Source organism: Giraffa tippelskirchi, chromosome 7, assembly GCF_054371585.1.
Source record: "Giraffa tippelskirchi isolate mGirTip1 chromosome 7, T2T-mGirTip1v1.2.pri, whole genome shotgun sequence".
Classification (NCBI taxonomy): Eukaryota; Metazoa; Chordata; class Mammalia; order Artiodactyla; family Giraffidae; genus Giraffa; species Giraffa tippelskirchi.
This window is the reverse complement of record NC_137281.1, coordinates 151,844,002-151,857,499: the sequence shown is the minus strand read 5'-3', so window position 1 is coordinate 151,857,499 and position 13,498 is coordinate 151,844,002. Positions and strand designations below refer to the sequence as shown.

Genomic DNA, 13,498 nt, shown 5'->3' with positions numbered 1-13,498 from the left:
TCTTGCCTTATAGACAGTCATCTTTCATGTGGGAGCTATGGCCGTTGTTGGAAGAACTGAAGGTTAGGAGTCAGAGAGTGTCTCTTCTTCTTCAGAGGACACTACCCTTAAGACCTCATTTAACCTTAATTACTTCCCTAAAGTCTCTGTGTCTTTGGTTAGGGTTTTAACATGATTTTGAGGGGAGTATAATTTAATCCATAACACAGATCAAACCTGATTATTGCTTTGTTGCAGATAATTTTTTGTTATTATTCTGTTTTTATCAGGACCGGTAGGATTATTGTTATGATAAAACAGAATTTTTTTGTTATTATCTCTTAACAACAGGCCAAAGATTGGAATGGAATAAAGAATAGGTAGGAAACCACTGAGAAAAAGGAAATTGAAGGTATTTTTTAAATTTGCTATTAAGTCATTGAAAAAGAGTAGATTAAACTAGAGGATGGAAGCTAGTGATCCCCAGGGACTCATTTTGTTTGGACCACTTGGGTGTTAAAAAATTGAATTGGTAGTGAATATTTTTTAAAAAATCAATTAAGTGCATTATTACCACATGGAATTTGTTTTCCTTCTGAGGCATAAGAAGATCTAATAATGCTAGGATTTCATTCTCTTATGGTTGAAAACAGAATTAAGAAGAACCTTGGATATGACACCACGTCAGAAGTAGTGTCCTTCTTGCCCTTGTTTTTGTAACACAGTAGCCTGAATGGAACTTTTCAAGAAAAATAAAGGAAAACATATTTTCTATATACTTTACACTCGTCTTTGGTAGGTATAAAGGCATAATCACCACAAACAATTTGGTATTCATGTTTTTAGTCCTATTTTGGTTTGATGGGCTGAGCTGTAATCATTTTTGACAAAATGTATATTTTTTAAATTACTTAATATGCTTGTCCCCTCCTTTTGAATCTTTGACATTGAGGATATCTACCTTGTTATAATATTTTCTTTCTTTGGGTTTTAGTTGCCCCAGACTCATATTTTCCTCCTAAATTTCCATTTATATCTCAGTTTTATTTTGAAATTTCACTTGTGTTTATCTCTTCTAAACCCTCTTCTCTTCTCTCTGTGATATTCTTTAGGGGCCATTTTATCTGTTCCTATTCCTTTAGCTTCCTTTACACTGTTGATTTAGTTTGTGTCTCTTGACCATATTTCTTGAGCTTTAGATCTATATATCCAATTATCATCTATACTTCTGTGTGTTTTGATCCTAACTTCAGTCTATTTCAGCCTAATTTAACTTCTTAACCCCTAAATCTTTGCTTTTTCTAGGTTTCTCTTTTAGTTTATTAAGCTAAAAATTGGCCATCAATGCTGATTCTTCCTTCTTCCTTACCCCCCTTACGTTTAAGTCTCAAATACGTATGGTTTGGTCGAGTCCTTATTAGCATTTTTCACTTGTTTGGAATACTGTAACAGCCTCTTGGCTTCCAGCCTCTAATATTTTCTCTACTCTATCTAGAGAGTATGCTTTCTAAAGAACAGTCGGTTCACTCCTTGTCTCATATTTGTGGTTAGATGGGGATGATGGTATATCTTTCACCCTCACGCTGACTCTGTTTTCTTCCTAAATGCCTTGGTAGAAAGTGATCCTTTAGTCTGGCAGAATTGATTATCTTTTCTGGCTTTCTGTGCTGTGGAATTTTTTTCTTTTTCTATTTGCAATAGTATTTCAAAGTGGATATTGGGGAATGAAGCAGACATAATTAAGTTTCTACAGTCATAATTGGAAGATCACATCCTCATATAAGATGAGGACTTCCTGTATTTCAGTTCAGCTCAGTCGTGTCCAACTCTTTGTGACCCCCTGGACTGCAGCACACCAGGCCTCCCTGTCCTTCACCAACTCCTGGAGTTTACTCAAACTCATGTCCATTGAGTCGGTGGTGCCATCCAACCATCTCATCCTCTGTCATCCCCTTCTGCCACTGTCAGTCTTTCCCAGCATCAGGGTCTTTTCCAATGAGTTAGTTCTTTGCATCAGGTGGCCAAAGTATTGGAGTTTCAGCTTCAACATCAGTCCTTCCAACAAATATTCAGGACTCGTTTCCTTTCGGATGGACTGGTTGGATCTCCTTGCAGTGCAAGGGACTCTTAAGAGTCTTCTCCAACACCATAGTTCAAAAGCATCAATTCTTCATCACTCAGCTTTCTTTATAGTCCAACTCTCACATCCATACATGACTAGTGGAAAAACCATAGCCCTGGCTAGATGGACCTTTGTTGGCAAAGTAACGTCTCTGCTTTTTAATATGCTGTCTAAGTTGGTCATAACTTTTCTTTCAAGGAGTAAGCATCTTTTAATTTCATGGCTGCAGTCACTATCTGCAGTGATTTTGGAGCCCCCCAAAATAAAGTCTGTCACTGTTTCCACTGTATTTAATACACTGTTTCCTGTATTTATCTAGTGACATACAGACAAGACAGAGGCCTACAAATTGTATAGCAAGTACTAAAGCCAGGTCTCATCTCTGCAGGGCGATTTAACTTTAGCTTTTGTTGATATATCTCTTCCCCCCTTTTATTTTTTGTTAAATAATAGCTAAACTGAGATATAATTCATGTACCATACAAATGACCTATTTCAGGTTCTTAACATATCTGCCCATCCCTGGTACCATCTCCTGGTAACACTAGTCAGCAAGTAATCTGCTTTTATCTCTATAGATTTGTCTGTTCTGGACATTTACTATCAATGGAATCATATAATATACAATCCTTTATGACTGATTTCTTTCATTTAGCAGAATATTATCAAGGTTCATCTGTGTTGTAGTACGTATCAGTACTTTACTATTTCTTGTTAAGTAACTGTCCATTGTATGGATATACAACATTCATTTACCAGTTGATGTTCATTTGGATTATTTTGATTTCTTGGCTATCATGAATAGTGCTTCTATGGACATTTTGAGTAACATGGTTTTTCTCATGAACGTGTGTTTTTATTTCTTATAAATGTATACCTAGGAGAGACTTGCTAAGTTATACAGTAAATATATTTAAACTTTTGAAGAAAGTCCAGATTGTTTTTCAAGGTAACTGCACCATTGTACATTGCTCTTGTTAGTATATGAGAATTTTAATTTCTCTATATACACACTAACAGTTGTTATCATCTGTGTGGTTTTTTTTTTTTTTGATCATAGCTATCCTGCTGGATGTAAAATGGAATTTTAGTGTGGTTTGATTTGCATTTCCTAGTTGGCTAGTTGTTGAGAATCTTTTCATGTGGTTATTGGCCATTCATATATCTTCTTTGGAGAAATGTCTATTTTGATCTTTTGCTGAATTTGTTATCTTTTAATTTATTATTTGAGTTCTTCATGTATCCTAGATATAAGCCCTTTTTCAGACATATGATCTATAAATATTCTTTCCTGTTTAGTGGGTTGTGTTTTCACTTTGTTGATTTTGATCACTGAAGCATAATATTTTAAATTTTGATTAAGTCAAATTTGTCAACTTTTTTCTTTGGTTGCTTGTGCTTTTGGTATAATATCTAAGAAATGATTGTCAAATCAAGATCATGAAGACTTCTGCCTGTTTTCTTCTAGGAGTCTTATATTTTTAGCTCTTACATTTAGATCTTTGATCCATTTTGAGTTAATTTTTTAATACCTCAATATGAGGTATAGGTCCAAGTCTATTCTTTTACATGTTGCTCTCTGTAGTCCCACCACCACTGGTTGAAAAGACTCTTCTTTCTTCATCAAATTGTTTTGACACTCTTGTTGAAAGTCAATTGACCATATATGTATAGATTTTTTTTTCTGGACTCTTAATTCTATTTCATTGATCTATATGTTTATCTTATGCCAGTATTACACTGCTTTGATTCCTGTAGCTTTGTAGTAAGCTTTGAAATGGGTAAGTTTGAGTCTTCCAAATTTGGTCTTATTTTCCAACACTGTTTGTTTTTTTTTTCTTGGCTATTCTGGGTCCCCTGATTGTCCATATGAAATTTAGAATGAACTTGTCAATTTTCTGAAAAGCCAGTTGGGATTTTGATTGGAATTGCATTGAATGTATACGTCTTTTTGAGGAGTATTTTTGTCTAAACTATATTAAGTCTTCTGATATTTTATACATGGGATATTGTCCCATTTATTTAGGTATTAGACAATTTTTTTTCAGCAGTGTTTTGTTTAGTTTTTTTCTTTGTTATCTTTTCAGAGTATGTTTTTCACTTTTTTTAAAAGGTGTTTTATTAAATATTTTATTCATTTGATGCTACTATATATACAGATGACTTTTTTTTTTTTAATAAATTTATTTATTTTAGTTGGGGGCTAATTACTTTACAATATTGTAATAGTTTTTGCCATACATTGACATGAATCAGCCATGGGTTTACATGTGTTCCCCTTCCTGGACCCCCCACCCACCTCCCTCCCCATCCCATCCCTCTGGGTCATCCCATTGCCCCGGCCCTGAGCCCTTGTCTCATGCATCGAACATGGAATGGTGTTCTGTTTCACATACGATAATATACATGTTTCAATGCTATTCTCCCAGAACGTCCCACCCTCACGTTCTCCCTCAGAGTCCATAAAATTGTTCCATGCATCTGTGTCTCTTATTCTGACTCGCATATAGGGTTATCGTTACCATCTTTCAAATTCCATATATATGCATTAGTATACTGTATTGTTGTTTTTCTTTCTGGCTTACTTCACTCTGTATAATGGGCTCCAGTTTCATCCAGATGACTTTTTCATACAGATGACTTTTAACTTGATTTTTTTATTGATCATTCAAGCATATAGAACTACAATTGATTTATGTATATTGATCTTATATACTACAATATTGCTAAACTATTTTATTAGTCCTAATATGTTTTTAGTGAAATCATTAGGATTTTTTTATACAGGGGCATGTTATCTGCAAATCGATATAAATAGGTTTACTTCTTTTTTTTCAGTGTGGATGTAATTTATTAAATTTTCTTGCAAAATTGTCAGACCATGACCTTCTAATACAGTGTCATATAATAGTGGTGAGAGCAGACATTCTTGTTTCTGATTTTAAGGAGAAAGCATTGTCTTTTACCATTAAGTATGATAATAATTGTGGGGTTTTTTTAATAGATGTCTGTTATCAGGTTGAGAAAGTTCCCTTCTATTCCTAGTTTGTTGAATGTCTTCATTGTGAATGATATTGAATTTCATCATATAATTTCTCTTCACCTTTTAATATTATCATGTGGCTTATGTCTCTAATGCTTACTAATATGGGATATTAATTAATTTTCAAATATTAATGAAACCTTGCATTCATGGGATAAATCCCAGTTGATTATGCTGTCAAAACCTTTTTATATGTTTCTGTATTCTGGTTGTTAGTATTTTATTGAAGATTTCAAAAAAGACACCTTAACAACCTGGGAAGATGACAGTTGGGACCTCAGTGTTCTTAGCCTGCTTTGTTTGGAGTAGAATGACCACCCTATCAGTGAGGAGTTGGTGGAGGAGGGAGTTCCCAATATTTCTGTTGCAGTTACCCTTAGCTTGTGTAAATCAGAGCTCTGAAGATGAAAAATCCTAGTGGCCTACCCTTTCTGTGAAATATAATACCTACTATTATGACATGTGTCTACTTAACACTTTTGACTGTAGATGTTTGAGTTGTCCGCATCAAGTAGTCTTTCAGTTTTTTGCATTCATCAACTGGGTGCCCTATAACTTAATTCATCTCTGACACTAACTGTCCAGAGTTAGTCCAGATCTCACAGTTTAAGGACTCAGTACCACAAGACTTTCCCTACCTCTGCCCGCTTTTAGATGCCAGTCACAAATATTGAGTGCCTAGGTTTCCTACACTTCTATCTGAGCTAGCTTAAAATTGGGATACACATAGTTCATTAATTTGTTATAATGGCTCATAGATATCAGGGAAATACTTGGCTTACTATTACTACTTCTTTATAAAGGATACAGTTGAATAGCTAGATGAAGGAATATATAGGGCACAGTCCCAAAGTATTCTGAGTACAGGAACTTCTGTCTCTTTGAAATTTTGGATGCATTACCCTCTTGGCGTGGAGGTGAGTTTGCCAGCCTGGAAGCTCATCATGTCTCGCTGTTCAGGTCTTTACAGAACTTAATCCTCAGTCTTCCCTGGCCTGTACCCCATCTCTCTTCTTCTAAGTTGATGAGTATAAAGGTAAATTTCAGCTAGCTAATAATCCCCAGCCCCATCCTGAGGCTATCTAGGGGATCCACCCTAAACCAGCTCCTTAACATAAACTCTGGTCTGATAAAAAGTGCTTTGTTATTAATAAATCATACCTTTTTAAGCATGATTTCCATTTTTCTTCACCCAGCATATTGGTTACATTATGATATTACTGTATAATTTGACTTAGGATGATATTTTTTCCTGTGTCACCACCCGTTAGAACTTCTGTCCAAAGGAACTGTGCCTCTTTTTCATTTCTGGGGATATTTGATAGCTGATGTATGTGGGGAGTCCCAGTCTAAGGGACATATCCCAGTTCTGCTTCATCATGTGGTGGTTCAGTTGCTGAGTTGTGTCCAACTCTTGTGACCCCATGGAGTGTAGCCCACCAGGCTCCTCTGTCCACGGGATTTTCCAGGCAAGATTACTGGAGTGGGTTGCCATTTCCTTCTCCAGGGTGTCTTCCCAACCCAGGGGTTGAACCTGCTAAATAATTCTATCACAGCTACTTTTAATAAACTGGGGCATGTCCAAACAGCCTTTTAGACTTCGAGAGGCTTAGAATATTCTTGCTTATGATATGTACTATTCAGGGAGATTGTCCATTAGCTTAATCGCATTTTCCCTTCTAGTTCACAGCTTCCCCTATTTTGCTTCTTGTTGAGGTGAAGACTGTTTAGATTATTTAAAGTCAGCTAGCAGCTGGATGGTACTCTCACTTGGGAAGATCCTAAGACCCAACTGAAATTTTGTTCTACTGAATGTGAAAGAAAGATTTCTTTTCTCATCCCTGCTTTAAATATTTAAATATTAGCGTTGGTGAGGCTAGAGTCTTTGGAAAAGAGAGTTGCTTCAATTAAATTTCCTAGTTTTAAAAACAGAAAAATGCTGACTTTATCTGACTCATGCTGTATAAAATCTTTCTCTCTACCTGATTAGCAAGACCCTTGGGGATATACATTTTTAGAAACAAAATTTAGGAATTTTGTCTTATTTTGTAATCTTTGAAATAACATTCTGTTTTATAACAAATTTTTCTAGGTCTATTATGGAGTGCTTTGGATTTTCCAGTATTTGTACTAAGCTAATTAGAGGATTAATTGTATTACAACATGAAGTTTAATACGCTAAACTTTCTGTGGTATTGCCTTTCCAAAGATGATAGAGCATACCAAGTATTTTATAAAAATCCGAGAAAATAATTTTCTAGACGAGCTTTTAACTGATATAAACCATTATGCAAATTAAAACATTATGGGTATTTTTAAATTTTGCTTAAATTCGTTAGTTATTGTCTAAGTTTAGATTATCATGACTTTGTCATGTTTTGGAATGCTACTGTTGTCTAGATTTTTAAAAATTAGAATAAATGTCATATTTTTAGACTAAACTTCAGTGGCTCTGTGAGGAGCTGAAAGAGAGAGAAAACAGAGAGAAAAGTCTACGGCACCAGCTGATGTTGTGCAGACAACAACTCAAGAATATGACTGAAAACAAGGAAGTTGAGCTTCAGTGTCTCTTTGAACAGATAGAAAGACAGGAGCAGCTTCTGGAAGAAATACACCAAGAGAAGAGAGGTGTGTTAACTGCTCTTTCTCTTTTATTTTTCTTTGTTTATGTTCATGAAATCTTAGGGTTGGGGGAAAAATATTCTGTTTTTCTTGCCTTTTGTTTGAGCTACAGAATTTCCAAATTCCTCTCCTTTCCTTTTCTCTTGTCTCCTTATCTTCATTTCTGGGTCTGGAAGAGAGGACTGTTTCTCCTTGAGAATTTCTCCTTTAGCTCCTGTATCCCTACTGGGTACATTTCTGTCTATTGGCCATTTGTAAATGCTAATTAGGTAAGTCATGTTTGTTCTTCCCTAGTAAAGTGCTAAAATTTATATTTTACTTCAGTAAAATACCCATTCATTCATAAACATTTACTTTGTATCTATTTTCCCAAATTATTGAAGTTGTCACATCCATTGACTTAAAGTTTTTTGTAACAGCCCCTCTTTACCTCTTCTAGTTTCTGTGAGATCTGTGCTGATATCTCTTATTATATTCCTGGTATTGGTAATTGTTTCTGTTCTTGTGTTCCTGTAAGTCTTGCTGGGGGTTTTATTAATTTTATTACTATTTTCAAAGAAACAGCCTTTGATTTTTAATTTTTTCTATTATTTGTCTTTTTAGTGTTTTATTGATCTCTAATATCATTCTTATTTCCTTTCTTTTACTGCCTTTGTACATCATTTGTTTTTCTCCTGGATACTTAAGTTGGAAACTTTTTTTAATCTTTCTGTTTCTTAATGTAGTCATTTAAAATTGTAAATTTCCATCTTAGTAATACTTCAAATGCATTTCACAAATTCTGGTATATTTTCCTTTTATTATTACTTAGTTTCATTTAGAAAATATTTCCCTTGTGATTTCTTCTCTGACATGTGAAATTTTTTTTTAAAAGAAGTGTACTTCTTAGTTTCCAATTATGTAGAATTTTATAGATATTATCAGTTTCTAAGCTTAGTACCCTTGCAGTTGTAAAACATACTCCATGATTTTGATTCTTTTCTGAGACTTGTTTTATTGCCCCCAATGTGGTTTCTGTTAGTAAATTTTCCATGTGCACTTGAAAATAAGTTATGTTCTGCATTTATTGTGAAATGTTCTGTAAAAGTCACTTATGCTAAATTGTTTCACATTGTTCTGCATTTCTGGTGGTTTCCATATCCCTACTGATATTCCCATCAATAACTGATAGAGGATTTTTTCTATCAATAACTGATAGAGATATCCAGCTATTTTGATTGTGTGATTTTTTTTCCTCCAAAAATTTTGAAACTCTGTTGTTAGATCCCATCTTGATATTGATTGTGGAAATGTATCTAATTAGTCGTTAAGTTGTATCCCACTCTTACTGATCCCATTAATCTAATTAGGAGCCTATTGTAATAGTCTCAATAAAAGCAAAAGAGGGACTGACAGAGGACATTAGTAGTGGCAACAAATGCAAGATCCTGTTGAGGAATTAGTACAAGATTGAACAATGTAGGTGAATGAGAGAAGACTCACAGGATACTCAAGGTCTTGGTGCTTTTGCCATTGGGAGAAATAGCAAAGTTGGGAGGAGGGGCTGATTTCTTGGGAGACCAAAAAGGATCATGTTTTTGTCTATTCTTTAAAAATTATAAAAAGTAAAAGTCTCAGGAATACCCAAACTTTTGTGATAGAGGGATGATATGATAATTTCTTGACTTTTGGGTACAAGATGTATGAGTGCTCTCTGTGATTCAGAAATAATGAAGACTTAATATGGATAATGAAGAACAAGCCAAGCCTGCTATAGTTGCATACGTACACATGTATTATTAGGAAGACAGGAGTTTTCTTCTGTTTTCTGGGCTATTTTAGGGCTGTAGGTTGGAGCTGGGGTGTTCCAAAAGAAGACAAAATCTACTGAGAAGTTATTGTCATGGACCTCTTAGAAGTTTAGTAGCTGTTGACTTAGGAATTCTTTGTTGTTATGAACGGCAACAAAGAAAAGAGTAGAGAGATGTAAACTGTAGCAGCGAAGATTTGGGTGTGATATTTTAACTTGTTAAGTAGTCATTTTTAGTAATTTCTTAATAAACCAACCACTGCCAACTTCCTTAATATTCTGATAGCTCACTGCTCCTGTGTGTGCCAGTTTTCCTCAGTAAGAATACATGCTTTGAAACTGTGAGGTCTACTAAAAGCTACAGTTTATGTGCCTATTAGAGGGGTTTCTTTTGTCAGAGACCTTTGAAAGTGAAAGTCTCTTTGAGACCCATGGACTTTACAGTCCATGGAATTCTCCAGGCCAGAATACTGGAGTGGGTAGCCTTTCCCTTCTCCAAGGGATTTTCCCAACCCAGGGACTGAACCCAGGTCTCCTGCATTGCAGGTGGATTCTTTACCAGCTGAGCCACAAGGGAAGCCCAAGAATACTGGGGTGGGTAGCCTTTCCCTTCTCCAGCGGATCTTCCCAACCCAGGAATCGAACCGGGGTCTCCTGCATTGCAGGCGGATTCTTTACCAACTGAGCTATTAGGGAATCCTGTCAGAGACCTTTAGAAGGAAGGATATCTGTGTGGTACGATTTAGCTCCATTCTTGCTTATGAAATGCTAATTATTATGAATAAATATAGCAGACAACTTTCTTAACACATTTTTTTCTTAAGCTGAAATTCTGAACTCTTCATTAAACAAAGAGCCCATCTTTGCTTTCCAGCCACTTTGTGATTGTGACCATGACTATTTGGTGTACATCATTTTTCTTTCTGAAGTAATTAGAAATTCACACTGCCTCTTAAATTCCTGTCCCTTAAAGATGAAATTTGTCTTCTTACCCAGTTTCTCTTTTGGGTAGGTCACATGCTTGTTTGGCTTTGTTGGATTCACTGGGATCCTCATCCGTTCCCTCCCCTCTGATGCATGCAGTGCCTGGAGAGGCGACGTTCTTGGTGGCCTGCACTGTGAATCCGGGCTCTCAGATCTGTGCTTTCCTGTCGTGTATCACTTATTGGAGCTGTAATACATGTAACGATGAAATAAACCATTATGAACGGCCTCTTTATTAGGGAGTTACCTTTTCTGAATAAAGGGAAAGGTACTAATGAAATGTGGAAGAAGGGAAATAGTTCTTCAGCTACTTCAGAAGGTATATTTTTGCAGCAGAGGGCTATCGCTCAGGTTGTTTGTTTGATTATTTCTTATGAGCACCTGTTCGTTGGAATAGCAATGAAGTGAGCCGAGAAGTGCGCAGTGGGAAACGTATCATTGCTCTACCTTTTTTTTCCTCTTAATTCAGCTGTGTTAAGCCTTACGTTAGCATTAACTGTGGCTGTGGCAAGCATTCAAAGGACTGTCCTGGGGCAGAAACATCTTGTTTCTTGCCTCAGTGAGTTTCAGGGATGACACACAATTGAGAAATGTGTTTGGTTGATAGAGTTTCTATGAAGGTAATGATTTTGTTATTTTCTTCAACACTATGTACCCCAGTGCCCGAGAAGAACTTGGCACATAATAGATATGTCAAATGTTTGCTGAATGAGTGAATGAATGGAAGAACATTAAAGGGGCACAGTTGATACGGGAACCATAACATTTATGTTCCGTGAAAGAAGAAAACACAATGAACTCTACATGCCAAAGTGAATTCTGCAGAACCAAATTGCAAATCAGCAAATATTTGGCAGAAGTTAAGTAATTTAATTACAGTGGCTTGCATTTTTGTTATGGCACTTTGGGATTAGGTAACAGTATTTGCCTTTCCTAATACTTCAGTTGTGCATTCTATTTTATAGCAGAAGTGTTTAAACCATTTATATTTTTATCATTTTGTGATATTTTCTAGGAGATTCCTGGTTCATTTAGAGCATGCTGTAACGTTATTGGTCATTCTTGTCTCCTTTTGTACTATGACGTGGGGTAGCTCTCTGGTATCACACGTGAAAAGAAATTTTAATACCTGAGTACCAAAAAGAAACAATATAAAAAACGTTGTTTATATCTAAAGTAGTTTCAGCCCTTAATAGTAGAATGAATATAACTTTTAGAGTATAATTTCTGTTTGCTACTGATCAAAGAGAAGTTTAAGCATGATAATAAATGTTGAGTAGAAGGATCCAGGAATGGGAGATGTTGAATAGGTGAAAGAAAGGTTAATTGGTATAGCAGGAACCCAGAAGATATGCGAGTGAATGGGGTCAAAAGTAAAGGTAGAGAAATGAACCTTAGAAAGAACAAGGACAAGAGTTAGACATTTCCTCTTCCATTACCGTTTCAGCACTTTGAATACATTACTGTTTTGGGTAGTTTCATTTATCACAAGAAGTTTTATAATGGTTTCCTTATTTTGACTGTTAGCTCCTCAACACTTGTGATTGGGTATAATTAATCTTTGCCTTGTATATGTTCAATGACTGTTTGGAGAAAAGGATGCAAGGAATGAGCCATAGCTATGGATTTGCCATGTTAGTCTTGGAAGACCTGTTTTAGTATAAGCCTTATGAATTTTAAGCCAAAACATTTCTCATAGTTTTTTTGTTTGTTTGCTTGCTTGTTTTGTGAAATATCCAAAGGGTACTAAAAGTTGTCATTCAAGGAATAGAGTCAGCTTAGTGATGAAACTGGTACACTGTATATTCCTATATATGGCTCTGAGGATGAGCATTTTTACTATATGGTAGAGATATGACTTAGTATTTTTCAGTTTTCTAAAACTTTTATTCTATTCAAGGCATTAACTCTAAAAATCACTCCATACTTCCACAGGTTCTCATCTACGTGATTTGCTTCTACCAGTAGTAATCTCAATTTTTTAAGGATTTTCCTTTGATTTCCCAGTGTTCTGAATAACTCCTTTCAACTGTTTTCTCTGTTTGCCCTTGTCCTTTTCCTGAATTTTTGTACAATTTCTGTGTTGATGGCAGAATAAAGAATAATACAATATTGTAAAGTAATTAGCCCCCAACTAAAATAAATAAATTTATAAAAAAAAAAAAGAATAATTTCTTAGAATTCATTTTTGGGACAGAAACAAGGGCAGGGCTTGTCAACCAAAGGCACCTTCCCTAGTATAGGGAAACATGGGGTTGTATCATTTATGTTGTGTGTGTGCATTTTGTATTTATTGGTTAAGTTTTTCTCCTACTTGTGATTTATATTTTATTTATTTCCCACATTGTTTCAAGCAGTTTTTTTTTTTAATTTGTCTCACTGAAAGAATATTTGGCAGTCATGCAACTTATATAAATGTTAGTCATTATCTAGTCTAACAGCAAGGAAAACCAATTTTTTCTATTGCATGTCGGAGTATAATTAAGCATTCTAAATTAATTTAACGGATAATCTCTAAGTGTAATGTAATTTATTTGGATTCTGGTTAATTAAAAAGAATCTATTTAGCACTTTATTTTACATTTCACCAGTTTGTTCAGAAGTTTAAGTGATCTTGATCATTAGAGATAATGAAAGTAGTTTAATTGATTGAGGAAATTATTTAAACTCACTAAACTATTATTTTGTTTAATGTGAAGTCATATCTTCCCTCGTGTATTTTAAGATTTTCTTCATAATTATTTTCGAAAACCGATTGAGAAAGAGTGGGTTTTTAAAAAATTATATCCACTACTTGAGTAAAATCAGAATTTTGTTTTAATCTTAGTCCTTGTTTTTGCTTATGGATGTTTCATTATAATAATTTTATTTCTCATTTGTTCAGTGTTATGATTTAAAATCTAGCCAGGCCAACAGGTCAACTGGGATTGAAATTAAACTGCATTGATTAAATGTGCCT

General features: G+C 35.0%; 1 protein-coding gene across 35 annotated transcripts in view; it reads left to right on the top strand.

The window, feature by feature from the left end:
- CEP128 (centrosomal protein 128) overlaps positions 1-13,498 on the top strand; it is a 459,693-nt gene that overhangs the window by 201,943 nt on the left and 244,252 nt on the right. For all 35 annotated transcript variants that reach the window (XR_014059627.1, XR_014059626.1, XR_014059628.1 and 32 more), the window contains one exon: positions 7,580-7,772. Coding sequence is in view for 19 of the 35 variants with exons in the window: in XM_081510600.1 (XP_081366726.1) it covers positions 7,580-7,772 (193 nt within the window). In the remaining 16 variants the exon portion in view is untranslated. The remainder of the gene's footprint in view (positions 1-7,579; positions 7,773-13,498) is intronic.